The sequence below is a fragment of the Marmota flaviventris genome, chromosome 10, assembly GCF_047511675.1.
Source record: "Marmota flaviventris isolate mMarFla1 chromosome 10, mMarFla1.hap1, whole genome shotgun sequence".
NCBI classification, from domain to species: domain Eukaryota; kingdom Metazoa; phylum Chordata; class Mammalia; order Rodentia; family Sciuridae; genus Marmota; species Marmota flaviventris.
Genome location: NC_092507.1, coordinates 45,137,527 through 45,160,228, shown reverse-complemented (window position 1 = coordinate 45,160,228; position 22,702 = coordinate 45,137,527). Strand labels below are relative to the sequence as shown.

General features: G+C 34.4%; 2 protein-coding genes across 2 annotated transcripts in view; one reads left to right on the top strand and one right to left on the bottom strand.

The window, feature by feature from the left end:
• Fyb2 (FYN binding protein 2) overlaps nt 1–939 on the top strand; it is a 71,524-nt gene extending 70,585 nt beyond the window's left edge. The window contains 2 exon segments of the mRNA XM_071618601.1: nt 637–793; nt 902–939. Of these exon segments, the coding sequence (XP_071474702.1) occupies nt 637–793; nt 902–939 (195 nt within the window).
• Nucleotides 940–6,595: 5,656 nt separating this feature from the next.
• Prkaa2 (protein kinase AMP-activated catalytic subunit alpha 2) overlaps nt 6,596–22,702 on the bottom strand; it is a 68,894-nt gene continuing 52,787 nt past the window's right edge. The window contains exons 6-9 of the mRNA XM_027945021.2: nt 21,350–21,574; nt 16,606–17,110; nt 14,690–14,816; nt 6,596–13,823 (exon numbers count right to left, since the gene is read on the bottom strand). Coding sequence (XP_027800822.1) covers nt 13,585–13,823; nt 14,690–14,816; nt 16,606–17,110; nt 21,350–21,574 — 1,096 coding nt within the window. The 3' untranslated portion in view covers nt 6,596–13,584. The remainder of the gene's footprint in view (nt 13,824–14,689; nt 14,817–16,605; nt 17,111–21,349; nt 21,575–22,702) is intronic.

The following is a 22,702-nucleotide window of genomic DNA, read 5'->3' as shown; positions in this document are numbered from 1 at the left end:
GTGGAGATGTAAGAGTGCCATCTAGAAATGATCGGTATGTAGTATAAAGTCTAAGGGGCTACACAGAGGATTTGGGTGTTTTTAAAAAAAACGTTCTCCTTTCCTGGGTTTGACAGTAACTTTGTTACCTAACAGTATGCCTTCCCTGATTATTAAACCTATACTCAAGTTTTAGCTTTCTGTTCTTCCAGGATTCCACTCTAGTAAAATTAGACAATGGGTGCAAGAATATTTTAAAAATAAAATCATTGGTCTGGGACTGTGGGTCCAGCTGTAGAGCGCTCGCCTAGCACGGGCGGGATCCGGGTTTGATTCTCAGCACAACATAAAAAAATAAAAATAAAGGCATTGTGTTGTGTCCATCCACAAAAAAAGATTCTCTCTTTCTTCTCTCTCTCTCTCTTTAAAAAAATAAAATCATACAAAATGTCATACCAGCATCTTGCTATGGTTTTCTTAAAATGACTTTCCCTTTCACCACTACCTTCCTGTTATTTTCTTTCCTTCAGGGATTTTTTTAATATCTAGAGTCTTAATGGAGGATATGATAAAGTTACCTCAAAATTAATTCGGTTATTGTGAAAAAGGATGATGGCTGTGTAAGCATGGTCTGATTAGTGATTTTTTTCATTTCAGTATGACAAAGAAATTATCGTCATCAATAGAGCAGTGGTATGTTCCAGTAATTCAAGAAATGGAATATTTGATTTGCCAATAACACCTGGAGAAGAACTGGAAGTCATTGACACCACTGAACAAAATCTAGTGATATGTCGCAATTCTAAAGGGAAATGTAAGTTTTTTGGCTTGTTGCCCATAAAATTTCAATCACTATTCCAAAAAAAAAAAAAACATTTTCTCTAAAAGCTTCAGATTAATAACAATGATTTTTCCCCTATAGATGGATATGTACTCATTGAACATCTAGATTTCAAGTAAGTAGTTTAATTTTATACTTCAAATTGTAAGTTATAAATAACATGGTGTTGTGTGCATTAGTCTCAAGGAAAGACTGCTGAATTTACTGAAATTCAGGAAAAGTTCTGAAAATTAAATATACAGCATGTTCTCTGTCCTGTAAGGAGACATTAGGAGAGACTTTATTACTGTCTCCCGAGTCTATTATCAAATTGAACACTGTATATTTATAAACATTTTAAAGCAACATGAAATTATGAAACTGGGTAAGAAAATTCCCAGAAATCTCCTCCTCACTGTTCCATTAGCCTCTACTTCAAAATGTATGTTTCTTTTTTCCCCAGGAGTCAAGGTTGGTCCAGATAGAAAGGTCAAGATCAGAAGGGAAAGACTGCACAACTGAGAAGGGGTCCTAGCAGCTTAGTCCTGCCTCACAGCAGTTTGTTTACATGTCGAAATCAGATGGAATCTGTGGAACTTTTGTTGGGCACTTGGAAGAAAAAAAACAAGAAATCCTCAACATTTAGTTGTTGGTTTGACTCTTAAGAGTTTTCTATTTCAATATCTATTTCACTGCTGGTTTTAAAAAATGTGAAACTGTTATGTGAGCACTTGCTTAATGAGCCATGTCCAAAGTTAGAAATCAAGACTATTCAGTTGTGCAGATGGCTGGTTTGCTTCTAATATTAGTAATGTAAGCATGTGTAATTTCTAGATATTAGTTTAAATTTGGTACAATAAACTCTGATAATGAAGGTCCTCAAAATCCTCAAATTTAAGATATAATAAATAATTCTGACTTAATCTTTTTTAAAAAAATCAAGGTATAAATGTCCTTTTACTTTATCTCAAAAACAATCTGATTGATGCTATTCCTGGTTCCTTTGGGAATAGGATGCGGAAAAATAATTTTTCTTAAGTTCAACTAGTATCACTTAAAGAAGTATCTAAATATATTTAACAAAATCTAAAAAATAGATGCTCTCTTACTTTAAAACACTCTGTTGCCTAAAATAAGAAAAATTTTGTCTATACCCCAAAATTCATTCAAATAGAATTCAAGTATTTTTCACTTAAATGAAATGGAAATTGAAAAGCAGAGGTATAAACAGATTCTATTTTTTTAAATGATGTGCACTGAATGTCAGATTTTAAGACAGTTGAATGCATATGTAGAATTTATACAAGTGGCTTTATGTGCACTGAAACACTGGTGAAATTTCCCTCAGTTCTTTAAGCAGGGCAATTCTGGCCTTCAAGGATACATCTGTTCCATGGCCTCTTCCTTCATACATTGAAACTACTATTCTTATATTTTTTGCATGCTCTAATTAAGGCCAAGTTTATTCTAAAAGACAGCAATCAAAGGTATTTGTATAGTTAAGAATTTAGAGAATAGCATAATTAAAATAATATTATAAATGACATGGCTACAGGGTTAAAAAAGATGTTACAAAAAAGGTGACACTGTAGTTTGTTCTTGAAATAAATCCCATGCTCTGTCTGGTGACTATGAAGAAATCCGAGGCAAATGGAGTAGGAAGACGGCTGGGAAATGGGGTGTTTGGGCTAGAATGTGACACAGCATGCTCCAGCATGCTCAAGCTTTTTGCTCTAGAGAGTGGTGTGCCACTCAAGGGTTAAGCAGGAAGAAAATGCCAGATGTTTGGGGAAAGGGAGGGGTTTTAGCTTTTTTACCTGGTGACCTAAAGACCTGACAAGAACAATTTTAGATAAGAAAAGTTTATTTGATGATCAAGATTTCAGGTCTAGGTCCACAAGACAGTGAACTCCACAGCTCTAGGCCTGAGGTGATGCAGAACACCTTGGTGGAAGGGGTATGAAGAACAAAAGCAGCTAAGGACTGAGCAATCAGGAAGCAGAGAGGGGGTATGCCTCTCACCACAGACAAAACACATGCCCCAAAGGCAGGGACCCAGTGACCCTCCACCTCTAGCCACACCCTACCTACAGGCCTAAAGTTACCAATTAATCCATTCAAGTAGATTAATATATTGATTAGATGAAGGCTCTCAAAAAAACCAATCGTTTCCTCTACTTTCTTGCATTGTCTCACACCTAAGTTTTTTTGGGGGGAACACACCTCATATCCAAACCATAAGAGGAGGCAATTACATAGATGACAACAGACAGAAAAGATTATTTTTGCAATATTCTAAGGAAAAGGTCATCAAGCCTTAAATGAGGATAGCAAGATTGAGGCACATAGTTCAGGAGCCCCATCAGAGGTAAAGGAGACATCACATCTTGGTGAGTGAGAAGATGAGTGAGAAGAGAAGGAGAGTTAGGGAATAGCTCCAAGACTTCTTTTTCAGGAGATTAGACTAAGGTTGGTACAAAAGAATGGTAATTTATTTCTGCTTGGACTAGAGACTATAGACTTCCGAATTAAACTTACTACCCAGTAATGAACAATTATGGCCTCTCCTAACTTCTAAGCCAAGACCTGTTGCAGATGACACTGAAGAAGAGGATGAGTGTGGTCTGTGAGTAAGAAGTGAGTGTGAGGAAACGTGGCTATGCTGAGCAGAAATCTTTCATGCAGTACTCCTGCTCAAAGAGAAGCCACTTCACCAAACAATGAAGTATTTAAATCCTGGAGTGGCAGTGGGATGAAACCTGAACTGAGATAAAGATGGCCCTTGCATTTTTATCTCACCACAGGGTTTCTTCTAATTCAGTGGTTCAGCTCCTTTGGGTCTCAATTTCCACACTAGTAAAATGGAGCTAAAACCACTCATCTACTTTACAGCACTGTTATGCTACAACATAATTTAAGTAGAAGTTAAATTATTACAGGATAATTTAAGTAGCAATTAGGTAAATAAACAATACTCTATTAGTGTTATCATACCTGGCTTTTTCTGAATTTGAAAGATGCTGAAAACAAACACCACATTTTTAAAATTCAATTCTTAAGAGACTTGAAAGAATGGATTGGGTTTGAGAATTTCTTTTACATAGCCATAATAAATATTCAGTTTTAAAAACATTAAATGTTTTTTATAGTAGAAACCACTTGGTCTAATATAAATTTTATTGCCTAATTATTATGATATGGTATATAGGTTTTTAGAATAATTGCTTGTTTTCTATCAATACTTAATGTGGTTATGTTTATATTTCACAAACAGCCACATTCCTTTCCTTCTCTAAATCAAACTAATTTTCTCATATTATTGATCCTACCAAGTTTTCAAACCTAAACACCATAATTAACACCAAGCCAATGTTATCAGTCTCCTAGAAACTAGCATAAAGCTTCAACGAAAAGACTGAGTTTATATTTTAATTTTTTATTAAAAGATAGTAAAGATAACACCATCCTGTCAGGTAAGATATCACACACAGATTCTTAACCCTAACAGAGGCTAACACTGGCCCATTTAAAAACTGTCAGCTTCCCATCCATAATTGTGACATATACCTTAAATAATCAACTTTAAAAAAAAAAAAGTTTACCTTAGCTCATGGATTAGAGGTTTCAATATCCATGGTCGCTTGGCCACACTATTCTTGGGCTTGTGGTGATACAGTCCACTATCGGAGCACAAAGCAGAAGCAGCAGCTACCCACCTTACACAAAGCAGAAACAGCAGCTACCCACCTCACGGGAGCCAGGAAGCAAATAGGTTAGAAGGGAGGAAAAGGATTAGGGTCCCAATACCCCCTTCAAGGGCATACCCCTATGACCTAACTTCCTTTCATGAGGCCCCACCTACTAAAGGTTCTAAAGCCTCCCAATAGCACCTTTGACTGGGGACCAACCAAGCCTTTGGGAATCATTCAAGATCCAAACTATAACATGTAGGCTGGACCTCTAGCAACCTTAATATACGCCAGCAAAATCTTTCCTTAGCACCTCCATGAAAACCCTGGTCTTCCAAGATGAGAATAGTGTCCTTGTTAACTAGGCCCTTTCCTGTACATATTCAGAATGTCTTTTGGGATGGATATATTATACGTGTGTGTGTGTGTGTGTGTGTGTGTGTGTATGCAGGAAGATAAATAGGGAGAGGAAAAAAACAAGTATAAACCTCTGGATGTTTCTTTAAACTTCCTATACTCTTCAAATTTCCAACAATAAGCATCCCTTACCCTTGCAATTTAGGAAATAAAGGGAAAAAAATCTTTACTTTAAAAAAATACATTTTTTCTTTAAAATGTAGGAAAACTAAAATCTTTATTTATCCAGACTTTGATGTTTACATTTTTTTTTTAGTGAGGTATATAGTAGTGTTTTTCAAAAAGTTGCTCTTACATAACAATAATATGAAATGTGACAACAGTACATATAAAGTCACATTTAGATTGTTTACTTTCTATTCTCAGAAGGATTTTCTATAAAATTCTATTTACTAGTTTGAAGGTCTTTTCTCCCTATTCTATGGCTATGCTGAGCAGAATTTTGGCCTCTGTAATCTTTACCCTCTTGTGTTATGTATGTAAATACTTGATGTGACTTTGTAAAAGGGGGTTTGTAACAGAATTAAACTTGCTAACCAGTGGTCCTTAAAATAAAAAGATATTTACATTATCCAAGTAGACCCAATTTCATCACATGGGACCTTAAACTGGAAGTAGAAGACAGAAGAATCTGTTAGCCAGTCAGAAAAGTGGTATGAGAAGAAGATGAAATCCCAAGCATGAATCCCATCGCTGCCATTAAAGATGAAGGGAGCCATCCATTGACCAGGGAATGCCAGTGGCCTCTAGAAGCTGTGAATGACACCTAGTCAATTGCCAGAAAGGGAGCAGAGACCTCAGTCCTAGAGCAACATGGAATTAAATTCTGCTAACAACCTGGATGAACCTGGAAGCAGATTCTCTCCCATAGCCCAGCCCTTATTATTATTTTGGTTTTCAGCCTGTGCAAAACCCAGCTAAGCCCACTAGATTTCTCTGTAAGAAAATAAATTTGTGTTATTTAAGTAGTTAAGATATTTGTGTTAAATCCTTTAGAAAAAACCAGTTAAGTCCACTGGACTATGGAATTCTAAGATAACAAATCTATGTTAAATCCTTAAATTTGTAGTAACTTTTTACAGCAGAAATAGAAAACTATCCAAATAGCTGCGGTTAAAAAAAAAAAGTGTACACAAAGACAAAATAAACAAAGATGGTGTGAAATCTGATGAGTCATAAACAATCTTTCTCTAAAATAGCTTATTCAGTATTAGCTGAAATGCAGAATATTAGCTTAATGACTGAACAGAAACAAAAACAATTTTCAAATTAACCGTGACTTTAATTTGATTTTGTGGAAAAAGCTTATAAGCAATTAGGCTGCTTTTCCTTGTGTTTGTTGCCTATGAGTTGGTTCTACCAAGAGAACCTGTATCTATGAAATGCAGTGTAATTCAAGACATCTTTTCACATGGTTACTGGAAAACAAATCCTTCTCACAGATCATATAACTCTCACAAAAAAAAAATATTTAGCAAACAAAACTGAAATTTGAATATGCCATTACTAAAATACATAAGCACTGGAAATCTAGTATTGGTTTTCCCTCTGAAACCAGTGGTCCCAATTTCAATAGTTTAAATTTTTTTTGAATAGAGATGTAGTCCAGTGCTTCAGTGGGTTAAGGTATCAGCCTACGGATTTAGTTTCCTAAGATGGGCTGAGAAAGAAAGAACACATGATGTTCTTAAAAAAAAAAAAAAAAAGGAACAATTACTATCCAATTGTACATAATATTATGATTGTCATGGACATAAATAACCTAAAAGCTATCAACTTTCGGTTTTATTTGCTGTACTCAAAATTCACTATATAACATTTTAGCATACATGATAAAGAACACAACCATTCTTCTTAATAGTATCAAGGTACTATCCTTTGAGTTTACAGTTCTATAATAACTTCACATTAAATACTCAAAACATTGTACAACATAGATGTTTGTGAACAGTCTTAACAGAATGCTGTATTTTGATACATTAAGGCAGCTTCAGCTGACATTAAGAAGTTCCGAATATTATTTGTTGAAACAATAAACAAGTTTGATATTTAAATATCTGATGTTTCCAAGAAACTTTAAATGTCTCAAAATAAGAACACCATAATTTGTGAAACTGTGGTCTGAAACATTCTTAGCACTATGTTCTTACCACATAAAACTTACCTAAAAATCAGGATACTCATCAGTATCAAAGGTATCTATAAAAAGAAGGGATTTATATTAAATACAGGGATATAAACCTTGCATTTAAACAAGGACCATGAAACGATTTCTCACACACATCTCACACATGTGAGGTAGGTTACCATCCATATTTTGTACAAGAGAAGAGTAAGTGAGGTCATGCAACTTGTGCTGCTATAGCAGCCAAAAGGAGAATCAGATTCCAATTAGATTTTGTCCTTAGCTCTGTATTCTTTCTTCCCTATACAAACTTGCAAAATACAAAGACTACTTAACTTTGCATTCATTTTAAAAAACATGAGAAGGCAGCCAAATATTTACTAAAGTGACTTTAAAAAGTGAAACAACATAAAAAAAGAAACAGAAAATACAGTTAGTGAACAACTTCTGATAGTGTGAGGTTTGGCCAAACAAACTTGAAAACAGACAGGCAGAACTAAGTAAGATTGTCTGTGGAGGCTAGATCTAAACGGAAATGAGAGGGATCAGAGAAAAAGAAATTACAGTTCAAACAACTTTACTATTACTGTTTCTGTAACATGAGAGAGAAGGCACAATTTAGTTTTTATAACAGGATGTTTCTCTTTCCCATTTTAGGAAAATGTCATCTATTTAGAAAAGTGGCCTTTTTTGGGTAACAAAACATACTTAAAAGGGAATTTTAACTGTGAAAATTAGATTAGCAGAAAAAAATTAACCATGCAATTCTTGCCTAGAATATTTTTGTTCCTCCTTGAAATTTTAAATTAACTCAAAGTAGCAAACCTTGAATTAAAAAAGAAAACACTGTATAAAGCTTGTCAAAACTCTATGTACAAGTTCAAAAATTTTTCATGCCAGGATATTCCAAACTCTTAATACTTTTTTCCTGGAAGGAGTGCTCTATTCTAGGATTTCCTTAATTGCACTTTAAACATAATTGAAATTTACCTACCCTGCTTGTTCAAATAATCATGAATAACTTTCATAAAATCTAAACTGTTTTAGATATAAACTATAGTTACCAAAAGTTCCATACACAATCAAGGCTGCAGACTGGCATTGCTGTGCAAGGCTGGCAGTAAACATTAACATTGGCTTGCGAAATTAATACAGCACTACAGTCTAATAACTTCTAGACCTAATCTGATTCTTATCAGGTTATGGCTGAAGAAGTTTAATTAAAACTTACTCCAGTCTAGACTGTGGGTCCCGGTCTTTGTTCTGTTACTATTCAGTGGCATCAAATGCATCACACATACATGTGGGAAAGACTAGTAAGGATGCCAGCAACTTGTCTAGTTAGGTTTACATACATTTTAAAGCTCATCAAACTCAAGTTCAAAGTTTTAAAAGGTTTGGGAGACTATCAAGCCAATTACAATTAGGTAATTTCTGTTCATGAATATCATCTAATATACATACAACATGAAAAATTACTATCCTCTATGTGAAATTTAGAGAAGGCTAATTCAGGAAATAGTCAAAACTGATGATAAATTAGAAATGGACTAAGGCTAGTTTTTGTTTCTCTTTTTTTCTTTTCAGAGATTGTGCTATCAGAATCACATAAATAAAATTATATGAAGAATTATGTCACAAAGTTTCTTCAGTAACTTTTTAAGCACCCTCAACTTAGAAGTTCCTATAAAAATCGATATGCTAATCATAAATAGTTCAAAAAATTATACCTAGTTGGTATAATCAATATAATTAGGAAACATTTAGTTAATCCTACTTTATGTCAGTCTAAGAATGGAAAGCAATACATTTGTGTTTATTTTTATTCTTTGACTACTCAGATGTTTCATTAATTCAACTGTTCTGCCCAGAGGAAAAATGGTATAGTCTGATCACCACTGAATACTCGTATAGCCTTAAAGGCTTATTAAGAGCTCTCTAGCCCCGCTTCCTTATCTGGAGAGTGGTAACATAATACACTTTTTCTGGTTACTTCACAAAATTACTGTAATAGTTAACAAACAGGGAGGGTCCCTTGATCTAAAACTTACTATAGAAATGTATGAAATACTTCCATCACTACGAATTAGTAATCTTTTGCTTTATGCCAAGTAGACATGATATTTAACCTGTCTGGTTTTCTGAATGATTTTTACTATTTGTATATTTACTATTTGTATATGAGAGGGCAGCTGTATTCAGAAAAATATTCAAGTATATACCATCAAAATGCCTCACCAAACCAAAATTGAACTTTCAAACTAGTATAAAACTCTAAATATATAAAAAAAGTGAACACCAATGCAAATCATACGAAAAGTAGAAAAAGCAGACTTTTAAAGCTCCAAAATACCCTAAAGGTCTTTCCTCTATCCCTCCCATTTGGGGGTCATAAAAATGAAGTCCAATGCAGGACGCAACTTACCAACAGATTGCACATATCACTCATGCAGAGTTTTTAACAGTCTCTGAGAACTGCTATAAAATAACATTCCTTTTTTATTTTAAAGTCACTGGATGACAGGAGGACCAGGCAAAAATGTCAGATGCCTGAAATGGTATCTTTAAAAACAAAAACAAAAAAAGACAAAACTGTGAATGTGTCTAGCATTTAAATACTGGGACTTCATAGATATTAATGGGATTTAAATTATTAACCAGTGAATGGACAAAAATATAGTGTCTGTGGTAGGCATCTTCTAGGCTTCTACATCGTATAAATAGGTGTGGTGCTTACATTAACTCAGTATACTGCACATTAGCAGATGCAACAGATAAAGTAGTCCAAAAATTTGTAATGGTTATGATTACTTTCTAAATTATGTCTCATTTAATTCTAAAAATGGGTATTCCCTGAGTACAAATTGGCTAGGGAATAAGAGAAAGCAAAACCAGAATTATGTAACCATTCTTGAAAACCTATTTGCAGAAAATGGAGAATTGTCTGTGCTATAAATAGCTAAAAACTATTATTTCTGATTAATTTCGGTACTAGTCTCTTTATAGATGACTAGTTCCAAAGAATGCAAACACTAGAGACTACAAAGTGTCTCTTAAAAGATCAAAACAAACACCCAACATGTAAATGTTTTGCCTCCCTCCCTCCACAAATATTCAATTTGAGACAGTAACTGTTTTTTACACTGAAGACAATAGGAATTAGCTTTAAAAACAAGCATCCTAAATAAAAGTATTCAGAAAATATTCACTGACTAAACATTTGAAAGAATTAATGATACCGACTCATTGCCCACAGAGTCAAAAGCATGAATCAGTGGCCTTAAGTCTTTTACATGAGTAATCTTATTTAAGGTTTTTCAGTCATCTATTATTACAAAATCTAATTAAGAAAATCAACATGCTTCAAAACAAGTTGTAGACATAAAAATTCTTAGTCCACAATTCACTCAAGACGAACATGTCTACAAGTTTAAAAAAAATGATTTTCAATTTGAATGAGGTTCTCCTGGATAACTGGTAAGGGGAAAAGAAGTGCTATCAATTTCATTCTTAACTATCCTGATTATGGCAACCTGGGACAATAATTTTCCTGAAAAAGTATTTTCCAAATTTTCCTTTCCTTATGGAATAAATTTTTAAAGTAGCAAGTTAATTTGGGCAAAGCAGGGTTAAACCAAACTATATTATATTTTTTCCTTTTTTCATAGAAGAAAAAGACTTCAATGCTCATATCCCATTGTCATCCTAATGGAGGGAGGTGCATGCAGTATTCTCCAAACTTACCCCACAGAATCTCTTATTCTTTGGGAAATGTTCTAAAACCACATGGAGTCCATTTCCATGGCACAGCCCAGGCCTTCCTATAATCTAAAAATAGAAGTTCTCCCCAGGATCTTAACCAGAGGAAACTGCTCTTAGCCCAGGCCCACATATCACATCTACAGTTAACCAGTTTACAAGACTGAGACAGGAATTGAGGATTAGCAACAGATTCTTTCTTCTCTGTGCCCATGACCAACAGAAAGCCTATGACAACATTCTACTCCCTTTCATTCAGTGTCCTGAAATCTCTCTGAAAATCAATTTATTATAACACCTAGATTCACAGAATATTTGTTTTTAAAACTGCAGAAAAGAACCAAAACTATGATCCTCAGATTCCCCCTAAAATTCAACTATCCTTGTGGATTTTCATAAATACTGGCAAGAATGAGAAAACAGTAAATAAATTTTAACTCTCAAAGAAAATTCTCATCATCCATATAAGGTAATTTTGATATGAAAAAAGTGTCTTATGTCTGATTGTATTAGACTAAAGAAGCAACAGTGCCACTAGATTCCTTCCTACGTTTCTTTGCTCATAAAATTGTTGTTTAATTAGGCAAATATTATGAAGTGGACTTGCTTTTCCCAACAAAGGCACATGCACATTGGGAGAAGTCAAAATTATGCCATACTGATAATGCACATCACACTTAAATAGCAGGACTACTTATCCCCACAACTAATTAAAAAAATTACCCTTTGGTGCCACAAGATGGCAGTCTTTTAAAGGTTTAGACCTTAAGCTATCTCAAACTGCAACCCTATGGTCTTTCCCAAATCAGTGAACAAGGATTCCATATAAAGAAGTTGGACTTGCAAGTTATTTAACACCATTTTTTTAAAAAAAAAATCTACAAAACAGTTTGATGTGACGCCCCTGAAATTCATGACTCAAAAGGTTAAAGATACAGACATACTTGAGAAACTTGATATAGCATTCTCATTTGCTTCTTGATAGAAAACATTATTTTGGCAAAGAGAAACCTGTCAAAGCAATGTCATTTTTTTTTGTTTTCAAGAGCTCAATATTTTTAGGGCATGTCAGGCAAAATGAGATTGTTAATTACAACATAAATACAATAAATGCATAAATACAAAATTAGATAAATTACACATTCTGCTATCATATATAACAAATTAGAATAAAAAATAAAAAAATTAAATACCTTTACTAAAACAAAATATTATCAATGTCCTAATATCTATCCTGCTATATATAGTTTTTCCTTTAATCTTAAAAAAATTTTGCAAAGCAAAACAAACAAAATCTGGTTTTCGATTAAAAGAACTGTTATGTGAATACATATATGTAATATATGTAAACAACACATATATTTTTTCAGGAAAGACTACTTAAGGTTTCCCTGCCTCATCAGGTTCAACAGTGAAGGTCATAGCCTATTAAACTTTGGAAGCACACAAAAGCCCTTAGGGCTAGAATAGTGTTTTTGAACTGAATGGCTAGCAATCAAGAAAGGGAACCAAAAAAGATTCAGCTGAATCAATCAGCCACTTAAGATGAAAAAATGAACAAAGATAATGGTTATTGGGGAAGGTGGAGGAAGGTGGTACCATCAATACCAAACTTTAACTCCAAGTGAAGATTTAGTACCATGAGATGCAATAGGACTCTAACCTTTTACTCCCACTCACCCAATCCTGTCCCCAAACACACAAAATAAAAGATCAGAATTCTTTTTTAAGGGATTGCTGATATTCTGCTTTGCTTCATTTAACTGTCTACTGTTTTACCGTTCTTGATTAAATGCAAAAATAAATAGATAAAAAGAATTTGAGAAAGGTAGGCCTTGAGCACATATTTTAAAATTACATAAATTTATGGAAAAGACTAATTATTTCAAGTCCAGATATCCCAATGCTAAGCTGAACCTTGAAGGCTCTTAAGATAAACATTATCATTCAGGGAAATCTCAAAGATAAAGCCCTGAGATAGTCAAAACTGTTTTTAAGGAACCTGGAAATTATGAGTACCTTTTAGAGACCACAGACCTTCTGGTGAGTACTAAGCAGTGTTTGCAAAAACTGTTCAAAGAACTTGGTTTCTGGAATTTTCAGAGCAGGCTTTTAAGATTCCAACCTGTAAATAATTTTGGGGTTTTTTTGTTACTGGGATTGAACCCAGGGGCACTTAACCACTGAGGCATAACCCTACTCTTTTTTAACACAGGGTATTGCAAATTTGCTTAGTGCCTTACTAAATTACAAGGGCTGGCTTTGAACCTGTGATCCTCCTGCCTCAGTGTCCCAAGCTGCTGGGAATATAGATGTGCACTACTGCACCCAGCTAATATCTTACTAATGGCTGTTTAATTTTTTAATAATTTTGTGCAAGAAAACTGAGACCATAAACAGCTCAAAGCTGTGAAATTTAGGAAGTAAAATGGATTTATCTATGTTAGTGAAGCCAGATGCTGTTGCAAACCACTCTTAGATTAGACAGTTCATCAGTGAGGTGTGTTCATCTTCTGAAGTGAATTCACAACTACAAATTAACAATCTTCATCAACATTCACCCATTAACAATACTGCCTATGTGAATTTAACATAGGTACAATAGAATTACAGAGTTCTAAAAGTAAAGGTCAGACTTCTTTGTTTTCAGTAATTTCTATGGCATTGCAAATCCCCTGTAAATATTCATGTTTTTCAATCAATATTGCAAAGTGTGATATCCAGAAGATAATAATTTAAAGAATGTATCTGATTTTCACAGTGCAGTAACAGAAAGATAAAAATCAGGGAGATCATCAACGGGCTAAAGTAGTGATCAGACTGGCACACATTTCAAAAAAATCCATGGTGTGACTGCCCAGGCGAGGGGAAACTGAAGACAATGTGCTTCCGGTCAAAGAGCCAGTGAGAGAGCCAGAAAGTGAATGGCTTTCTACAGTCGTAGAATCAAAGCTGGATCTTGGTCTGTGTAAGCCAGCAGCAGAACAGGAACGCTGAGGTGTTGAGGAACCAGATCTCTGCTCCACCACCTCATCTGAAACGGATCAAAGAAAAGCAATTGATATGAGAGGTCTATTTGCCTGAGTCCTTCCTATAAAGTTGTTATATTCAGAATAGTAAGTAAACCCCTCTGAACAAGGGCAACTTAGAAATGAATGTTATAAGTCAGGCAAGGTGGTACACGCCTATAATCGAAGCAACTCAGGAGACTAGGGCAAAAGGATGGCAAGTTTGATGCCAGCCTCAGCAACTTAGTGAGACCGTCTCAAAATAAAAAATAAAAATGGTTGAGGATATAGCTAAGTGGTAAAGCACCAAGAGTTCAATCCCCAGCATCAAAAAAAAAAGAAAGAAAGAAAAGAAAAGAAAGAAAGAAAGAGAGGATATAGCTAAGTGGTAAAGCACCAAGAGTTCAATCCCCAGCATCAAAAAAGAAAAGAAAAGAAAGAAAGAGAAAACAAAAAAAAAAGAAAAAGAAATGAATGTCATATTTCGGTGTGTTAGGAACAGAGAAAGTAATACCTTTTTCCTCCCACAACCAAAACACACATCACTAATCACAACACTTTACCATTCAAACATGGCCTCTAAATCCTTCTCAAAAGAGTGCCCAGAATTAACACTGAAATGAAATTGATGTCTCTACCCATGAAGAAAATATTTCATTAGCAATATGTTTTCTTCTAGCACATTAACAAAAAATAAATAAATAATAATATAAATATAGGTATCTGTATATTAAATATATATGAATATATATCTCCTCTCAGATTTCGGTTGACTCTAGATTACTTAAAATCTAGTAAATGACTACTCACCATGTCTTAGAGATGATTTTTAACACCTGGCCAACTAGTGCCAAGTTTGATTTCTGAGCTCATGGCTACACAGTCTCCTTACCATCAATGCTTTTAAAATCCAAAAGATAGCTCCTATTATCAACCAGGTAAAGCTGTAAGCTCATTTTCACATAATTGCCAGTCACTGGATTTTTTCTTCTTACACGAAGATGGTATGCATTCACTACCTAAAACAGGAAATCAGTAAAAATAACAAAAAAAAGTTCTTATTCAAAATAATAATAATGGCAAGAATGAAAAGAATGTCAAAAACAAATAACTGATGGGGTGGGGTAAGAAAGAAGTTACTGAATAATATATTTTTTAACATTATAGGAGTTTAGTATTTATTTAATTCACACTAACAGCAGCATTTACATTTAGCAATTACAACTTAAAGAAAACTCAGATTATATAGTTCAGCTTACACATCCATTCTGAAGCATCAATCATTATCTTGGTTACCCAGCCTCTGCTTCAATACTTTTACTGATGAATATGGAGCCAAAGGAATAAAGGGGAGCTAACATGTTAATGGCTTACATTAGGTTCTGTCACAAAATTCAGGATCACAATAATGCTGCAAAGAAGATACTGTTTGCTTTTTAAAGATAAGAAAACTGTAGCTCAGATACAGAAGATTCTGGGTTTTAAAAATATCTAGCATATGAGTTTCAAAATTTTTTCAACAAGAAATTTTAAAGACATTTATGCTGGGTGTGGTGGCACATGCCTAAAATCCCAGCAGCTTAGGAGGTTTAGGCAGGAGGATGGCAAGTTCAAAGCCAGCCTCAGCAACTGAGTGAGAGCCTGTCTCTAAATAAAAAATTAAAAAGGGCTGGGAATGTGCCTAAACATTCTAACTAAAAATGTGGTTAAACACGCCTTGGTTCAATCCCTAATACCAAAGAAAAAAAAAAGAAGTTTTAAAGACATTAGCATCTTTTTTAACTAAATAAACTGCTTCAGAAAAAGGACATTTATGTTTAGTCTTAAGAAATATTATTTCATTTATTCATGTACCAATAATGAAATGAAAGTAACTGATTTATTCAAGCATGTTAAATGAGTATTTACATCATAAATTTGAATGCTTTTCTTCTTCCTTTAAAAAAAAGTTTCAAAGTTCTCAAGAAAAGAACAAGAGTGAAAGGAATATCTAAAATGAAAAGTACTTTTTTTTTTCTCGGTACTAAGGATTAAACCCTGAGGTGCTTAACCATACCCCCAGTCCTTTTTAAAATTTATTTAGAGATAAGGTCTCACTGAGTTGCTTAGGCTGCCTCTGAACTTTTGATCCTCCTGCCTCAACCTCCTGAGCTGCTGGGATTACAGGCCCCCCTCACATATATTCCAATAAATTTGAAATGAAATAAAACACTAATTTTTAACAGAAAGTAAAACTGGGTGATAGTAAGAAAAATATGCCATAACTAAGGATTAAAAGAACCAAATAAGAGAGTTTCTCAACTAGAAGAAAAGTAATTGTTGCTGAATAAGTGTATCCTGATGGCATGATTAACACTGACTGTTAGCTGTCACTGCCACTCACCTCCACCACTCTTAAAACAAACAAACAAACAAAAAAAGATAAGAAAAAAGTCAAGTCTTCCTAAAACAAGAGAGAAAAAAGTGACAACATTATCTTTGAAGACTCGGGGCTCTTTGTTGCTATGAAGCATCTAAAACAAGTGGGCTATTTTTCAGATAATTTCAAATTGATTACTTTTTGTTTGTTAGCCAAAAATGCTATTCTATAATTCAAAATACCTAAATTCCAACATCAACAGCTCTTCATTCTTATAGAAATTTGTTTTGCTTTGAATGTACACGTTGTAATACTGAGAAGAATCAAGCACAGAAAACTTACATTTAAATCAAAAATAACTTTATATGGACCTTACTACTCAACTGCTCAGACCATTTGGTATACAGCAACACAGCTTCTACAAATGACCTTAATGCACAATTTCCTACCTTCCATTCAAAATCCAGCTGCTTCATAGCCCGGTAAACTTCAGCCATAATGTCATATGGTTTGCTCTGGCTTCTGATTCCAAGATGCCACTTAGCTTTCTTCACAGCCAAAGACTTGGGCTTAGTCGTATTCAGTGCATCCAATGGACATCTTGCTTTGGGACTGTCTGCTATAAGAGGTGGCATTCTTTCTGGATGAGGTTTCAGGCCTGGGGGAATATGCATGGCACTATCATCCATAAAAGAACCAGTTGGAGGGCTAGAGGCGAGGTAGAACTCACTGGCTTGGTTCATTATTCTCCGATTGTCAATGATAAGATGATACGCCACTGCAAGCTGGTCTTGAGGGTCACCACTATATAAACTGTTCATTACTTCTGATTCTGTACACTCAAATTTTTCACATACTTCTTTCACAGCCTCATCATCAATAACGTTAGCATCATAAGAGGGGTCTTCAGGAAATAAGTAATTGGGCAAATCTTGTTTAAACCATTCATGCTCTCTAGAAAAAAAAAAAAAAAAAAAAAAACACCACAATATACTATTGTAAGAAAGAACATGCTTTGGCAAGTTCCAAATAACTCAGATATGGGGCAATACAATATAGTAGACTCAGAAAGATCCGGTCACCAGGCCCACCTCTGCCACTTACTAGGTATGTAATCCTGGGCAACCTAATTAATTCTACCTTTGAATAACTACAGTTACTCAGACCTGGGAATTAGGCTGATGTTTTCTTGAAAATGATCAAAGTGACCACATTACTTTGAGGAAACAACTAGCAATATTTTTTGCCACTGATAAAATACAAGTTTTCAAGGGAAAATTTAGAATTAAGTAATAATTTATATCTTTTTCTATGAATGTGAAAGTTTTCCAATATCTAAAGATGTTCTGATGAGGTCAGTATCAACAATAATGACTTTTTTTGTGTGTGTGTGGTGCTGGAGATGGAACCCAGCTCAGTTTAACATGCTAAATATTGATAGATATACACTATATTTTTTAAGAAATCAACTTCTTTGAGGTCCTTAATAATTTTTAGGAATGGAAAGAGATATTAAAACTAAATAGTTTGAGAACCACTCTCCTAAATCTTATTTTTTCACACTTCTGGGCCTTTGCACCTGGCATTAGTATTGCCCTCCTAGGTTATCACATCCTTTTCACTTAACACACTCTCAAGACTGTTTAAGCACTGCTACATATAAGAACTGGGTACCCCTTAGGTTAAAATCAGATCAATATACATTTTAATTGAATGTTTTCTATTTCACTGATTATTTATGAACATTTACTGAGGACAAACTATAAACAAGAAGACACATTCCTCCTGGCAGGTTGTATGCTAGCTGATACATATTAAACAAGTATTCATAAGAATAAATATAGAGTTACAAATACATACAAGTATGTAAATCCTGTGATCAAGATTGAGGGTGGAAAAGCAGAGAACAAAATGAGAGCATATAATTCAGAATAGGAGGCAGAGATAAAGGAAGCTGCTTTCTGAATAACATTTAAGCAAACACCAGAATGGTCAGAAGTCAACTAAACAAAGAGTTGGAAAGCAGGTATTCCCAGAGAAGAAATAGTCTACACAAAGACCTTGAGACAAGAAAGAGGTCTAACATGCTCCAGGAACTGAACTAGCCCAATATCATGAGAACATAGTGATGGGATGGAGCAGTAAAAGAAATCAGGTATTCTTGAGAGTTGTTGCAAAAGTTGCCAAAAATTAACATTTTCATAATTCTGAAAATTGCAGAATTTCATAATTCTGCACAATATGAGAAGTCTTTATTCAAGAAAAATGGCTGAACCTCAGCAAGAAAAGTGTGACATATGGCTTTTTAAGATGTCCTATCTTCATCTCCTTTCTCTAGCTACATAGTAGATTTAAAAACCAAGAGTCCACAATCACATAGCTGAGAAAACCAACAGTGTAAAAACCACAGGATTAGATAGACAGAAGAGCAAAGCAGGTTCAGAACTCTTCAAAGTCCTACCCCATGAGAACTGTCATTATATTACACAGCTAGCAATTCCCTGGAAACCTCCACTGATAGGCCTTGCTTTATTTGACAAGAATCAGAGCTCACTCACTACAAACAACCTTCTCCCAGGGCATTCATCAAAAACAGTCAACAGCAACTGTTTAATATCCCATCTGTCTCAAGCAGCAATAAAAGATGCATAACCAAGAAGCTGACCCAAAAACTTAAGAAGGAAAATCTTCCAAAGGGGTCTTTGAAAAACTTTCATATGTTCCTGGGATTTAAGGTGGCCAGGAACAAATATGCAGGGGTGTGCGCATGCCCAAGAAAGAACTGAAAAGGCTCTAATTTCTCATCACTGGCCAACTTTGATGCTCTGCAAAGTAGATGACGGCTACGATAAAGTGATAAACAACTGCCTGTCCGAGCACTGAAGATACACAGATAATTTCTCATCAAGGCTAAGGCTAGGGGACTTATTATTATTATTTTTTAAATTTTTTATTTATATTTGACAGTGGAATGCATTACAATTCTTATTACACGATTCTTATTATATCACCAGTTTTTTTTTGTTGTTGTTGTTGTTTTCTTTTTTTTTTAAGATGGGGTTTCACCATATTGTCCTTGTTGGTCTTAAACTCATGAGCACAAGTGAACCTCCTACATTAGCTTCCTAAGTAGCTGGGTGTGCCACCAAACCCAGCACAGATCACAGCATTTTAAGAAATCTGTCTAATCATTAGCTGACCATTTAGCTAATAAAGATAGACTTCAGCAACCATACATGACAAAGAATACATATTTTAAGAAATTAGGCCAGGAACAGTGGCGCACACCTGTAATCCCGACAGTTTGGGAGGCTGAGGCAGGAGGATCGTGAGCTCAAAGCCAGCCTCAGCAACTTAGTGAGGCCCTAAGCAACTCAGTGAGACCCTGTTTCTAACAAAATACAAAAAGGGGCAGGGATTGTGGCTCAGTAGGAATTGAGCCCCTGGGTTCAATTCCTAGTACCAAAAAAAGAAAAAAATAAATTAGTTTAGGAAATCACTAAACAAATAAGAGCAGTGACAACGACAGCACAGAACAATTATAATAAAACTCTAGAAACAAAACCATAAAAACTAAAAACATGACCATACAAAATATGTATGTGAATGTTCAAAGCAGTGTCAGACCTAAAAAGCAAAAGGTGGAAACAACTCAACTGTCCATCAAATGATGAATAAACAAACTGAATATTGATCAAGGAAAAAAGGAATGAAGTACTGATACATGCTACACAATGGAAATACCTTGAAAATATTATGCTAAAACAAAGAAGTCAGACACAAAGGCCATAGAGTCTATTAATTCATTTATATGAAATGACCAGAATAGATATAAAGACAGAGAGTAAACTAGTGGTTGACACAGGCTAGGAGGAAAGGGAAATGGGAAGTGACGACTAGTGGTACAGTTTCTTTTGAGAGGGATAAAAGGCTCTAGAATTAGATAATGGTAACAATACAACTCTGTGAACATACTAAAAAACCAGTGAATTATGCATTTTAAAGGAATGGATTTGTAATAAGCGAATTATACCAATAAATTAATTTTTAAAAGCCAGTAGATAGAGAAAATCTAAAATTTTTATTTCAAATTCATTAAGTTAGTCAACAGAACATAAAATCTTTGCAAAAAGGTAAGCTGCCAATTTTCAAAGCCATACCTACAGCTTTTTAATTTTAGGAGCCAATTTCTGAATTAATCCTACCAATGTAAGTAAATATATATATATATATATATATATATATATATACTTACATACACTTAAATATATATATATATATATATATGTTTGTAAACAAGCATGGATGAAATCTTATGTAAAAACAAAAACCCTCCAAAAAAAAGGACAAGTCATCAGCAGAAGGCACTGACATATTCTGGTGCCTGTGCTATATAAAGGTCATACTCGTGGCAGCACCAGCAATTGCACTGTCCAAACTTTCTCATATATCCTTCACAGTAAACCCACTAGTAACTACTGGATTAAAAAACTTAGCAAAACTTTTTTATGCTTTATTCCATCAGTTGTAGGTAAAATACATGAACCTCTCCCTATTTTTCCATTTGAAATTTCTTTAGGTACCTTCTGTACATATATTTCTATGCCTTGCACCAACGTATACAGAAAGATGAGTAAGACACACTCTCCTCTAATGCAGTCATAATTTAAGAAAGGAGAAAGACACACCAACTAGATATAGTATGAGAATGAAATAATAAAGCACAAACCAAAGACTGACATCACAGAGGTGGAAACCTGCCTGGGAGAATCAGAAGTGATTTTGTAAAGGAGGTAGCATGTGTGCAGAACCCTAATGGGTGAATGGAAGACTATCAAAAGCCATCAAGACAAAAAGCATAACAGGGACACAAAGGCAGAGAATCTGATATTTGAGGAACAAGGGCAAGTTCAACAAGTTCAAGCAGTGGTACAAGGACTGTGATGATAAAAACAGACAACAAGACTTCAGGAGAAGTAGGGCCTTACGAAGTGTCTTGTATACTTTGCTATTTGAGCTAAAAAGTTTTGGCATCAGTGTGAAATGTTTGAAAGATAAGTGACATGATCAGGCTTGTGTAAGAAGGTCAGTTAAATACTTAGAAAATATTTAAAGTCTAATTTTATAAAGCAAGCAATTGGCTTCACTATTACTATAGAAGATGGGCAAAACAGGAACAAAAAGAATACTTACCTTATGTCTTTGATAGTTGCTCGTTTCAGGGGGTCAACCTGCAGCATGTGCATCAGCAGAGTAGCAACAGAACGATTAAGATACTCTGGAATATAAAACACACCCCCTCGGATCTTCTTAAACAATGTAGGTACATGCTCATCATCAAATGGGAGGGTGCCACAAAGAAGAGCATACAAGATAACACCACAGCTCCAGATATCAACTTCAGGACCTGCATACAATCTAAAATAAGATGATAATACAAACCTGAAATGCATGAATCATTTTCTCTCTCTCTTTTTTTTTTTTAGGATCTCACACATTCTAGGCAAGTGTTCTACTACTTGAATTACAATTTTAGTCCTTTTTCCCATTTTTATATACCTTACTTATATATTTATTTAATGCCAACTCAGTATATATTGATTTTCAAGATATTTAATGAAGTCCATGACTGCTTTGAACATTTATGTTGTTTTCCATAAGGAATAATTGGTTTGACCAATTACTATGCAAATTTGTCAAGAGGATATGATACTTTTCTTTATTTGTCACAAATTCATTTAATTGTAATTTACCAATAAAAACTATAACATTTTCTACTTAATTTTTGAAGGAGACATCAAAGTATGTAACAAATTTGAAAAAGCAATACTTTGGGTATAAGCTAATCTTTTCCCCTTATTAAAAAAAACAAAATGCATATATAATAAAAATTTCATCCCTTGCACACCTATATTGAACAATATCTGACAAATTAAAGTACCTAACTAGTACTATGTAAATTTACTGTCATATTGAGTACCTACTACCTTTCATTCTACTCACTTGCTAACTCACAGAATAAAGATCACCTGTGCTCCAGATAACCTATGTCTACAATAGACATCATTTCCATTTTTCCTTTCAGCTTTCTACATCATGAAAACTCTCCTGATAATATATTACCAATTCAATCCTGGATCTGAAGTAACAAAATAAATCTCTACAATTCTAATGAGAAGAATATAATGTTTCTATAAAAAATGCTGTTGCACAATTACATTATTTACTGTATTACCCAAACTCCTTGAAACATATATAAATGTTTGTGTCCCCCAAAAGTTTATATGCTGAAATTCTAACACCCAAAATGATAGTATTAGGAAGGGGGGACTTTGGAAGGAGATTAGGCCATGAGAATGAAGTCCTTATGAACTGGATTAATGCCCTTAATAAAGAGATCACTCAGAAGATCTAGATCCCTTTTCCTTCTACCATGTGAGCTTATAGTAAAAAGACACTGTACTATAAGGAACAGACTTTAGCAGGTACACAATCTTTCAGCTCCTTGTTCTTGGACTTCACAGTCTCCAGAAGTATAAGAAATAT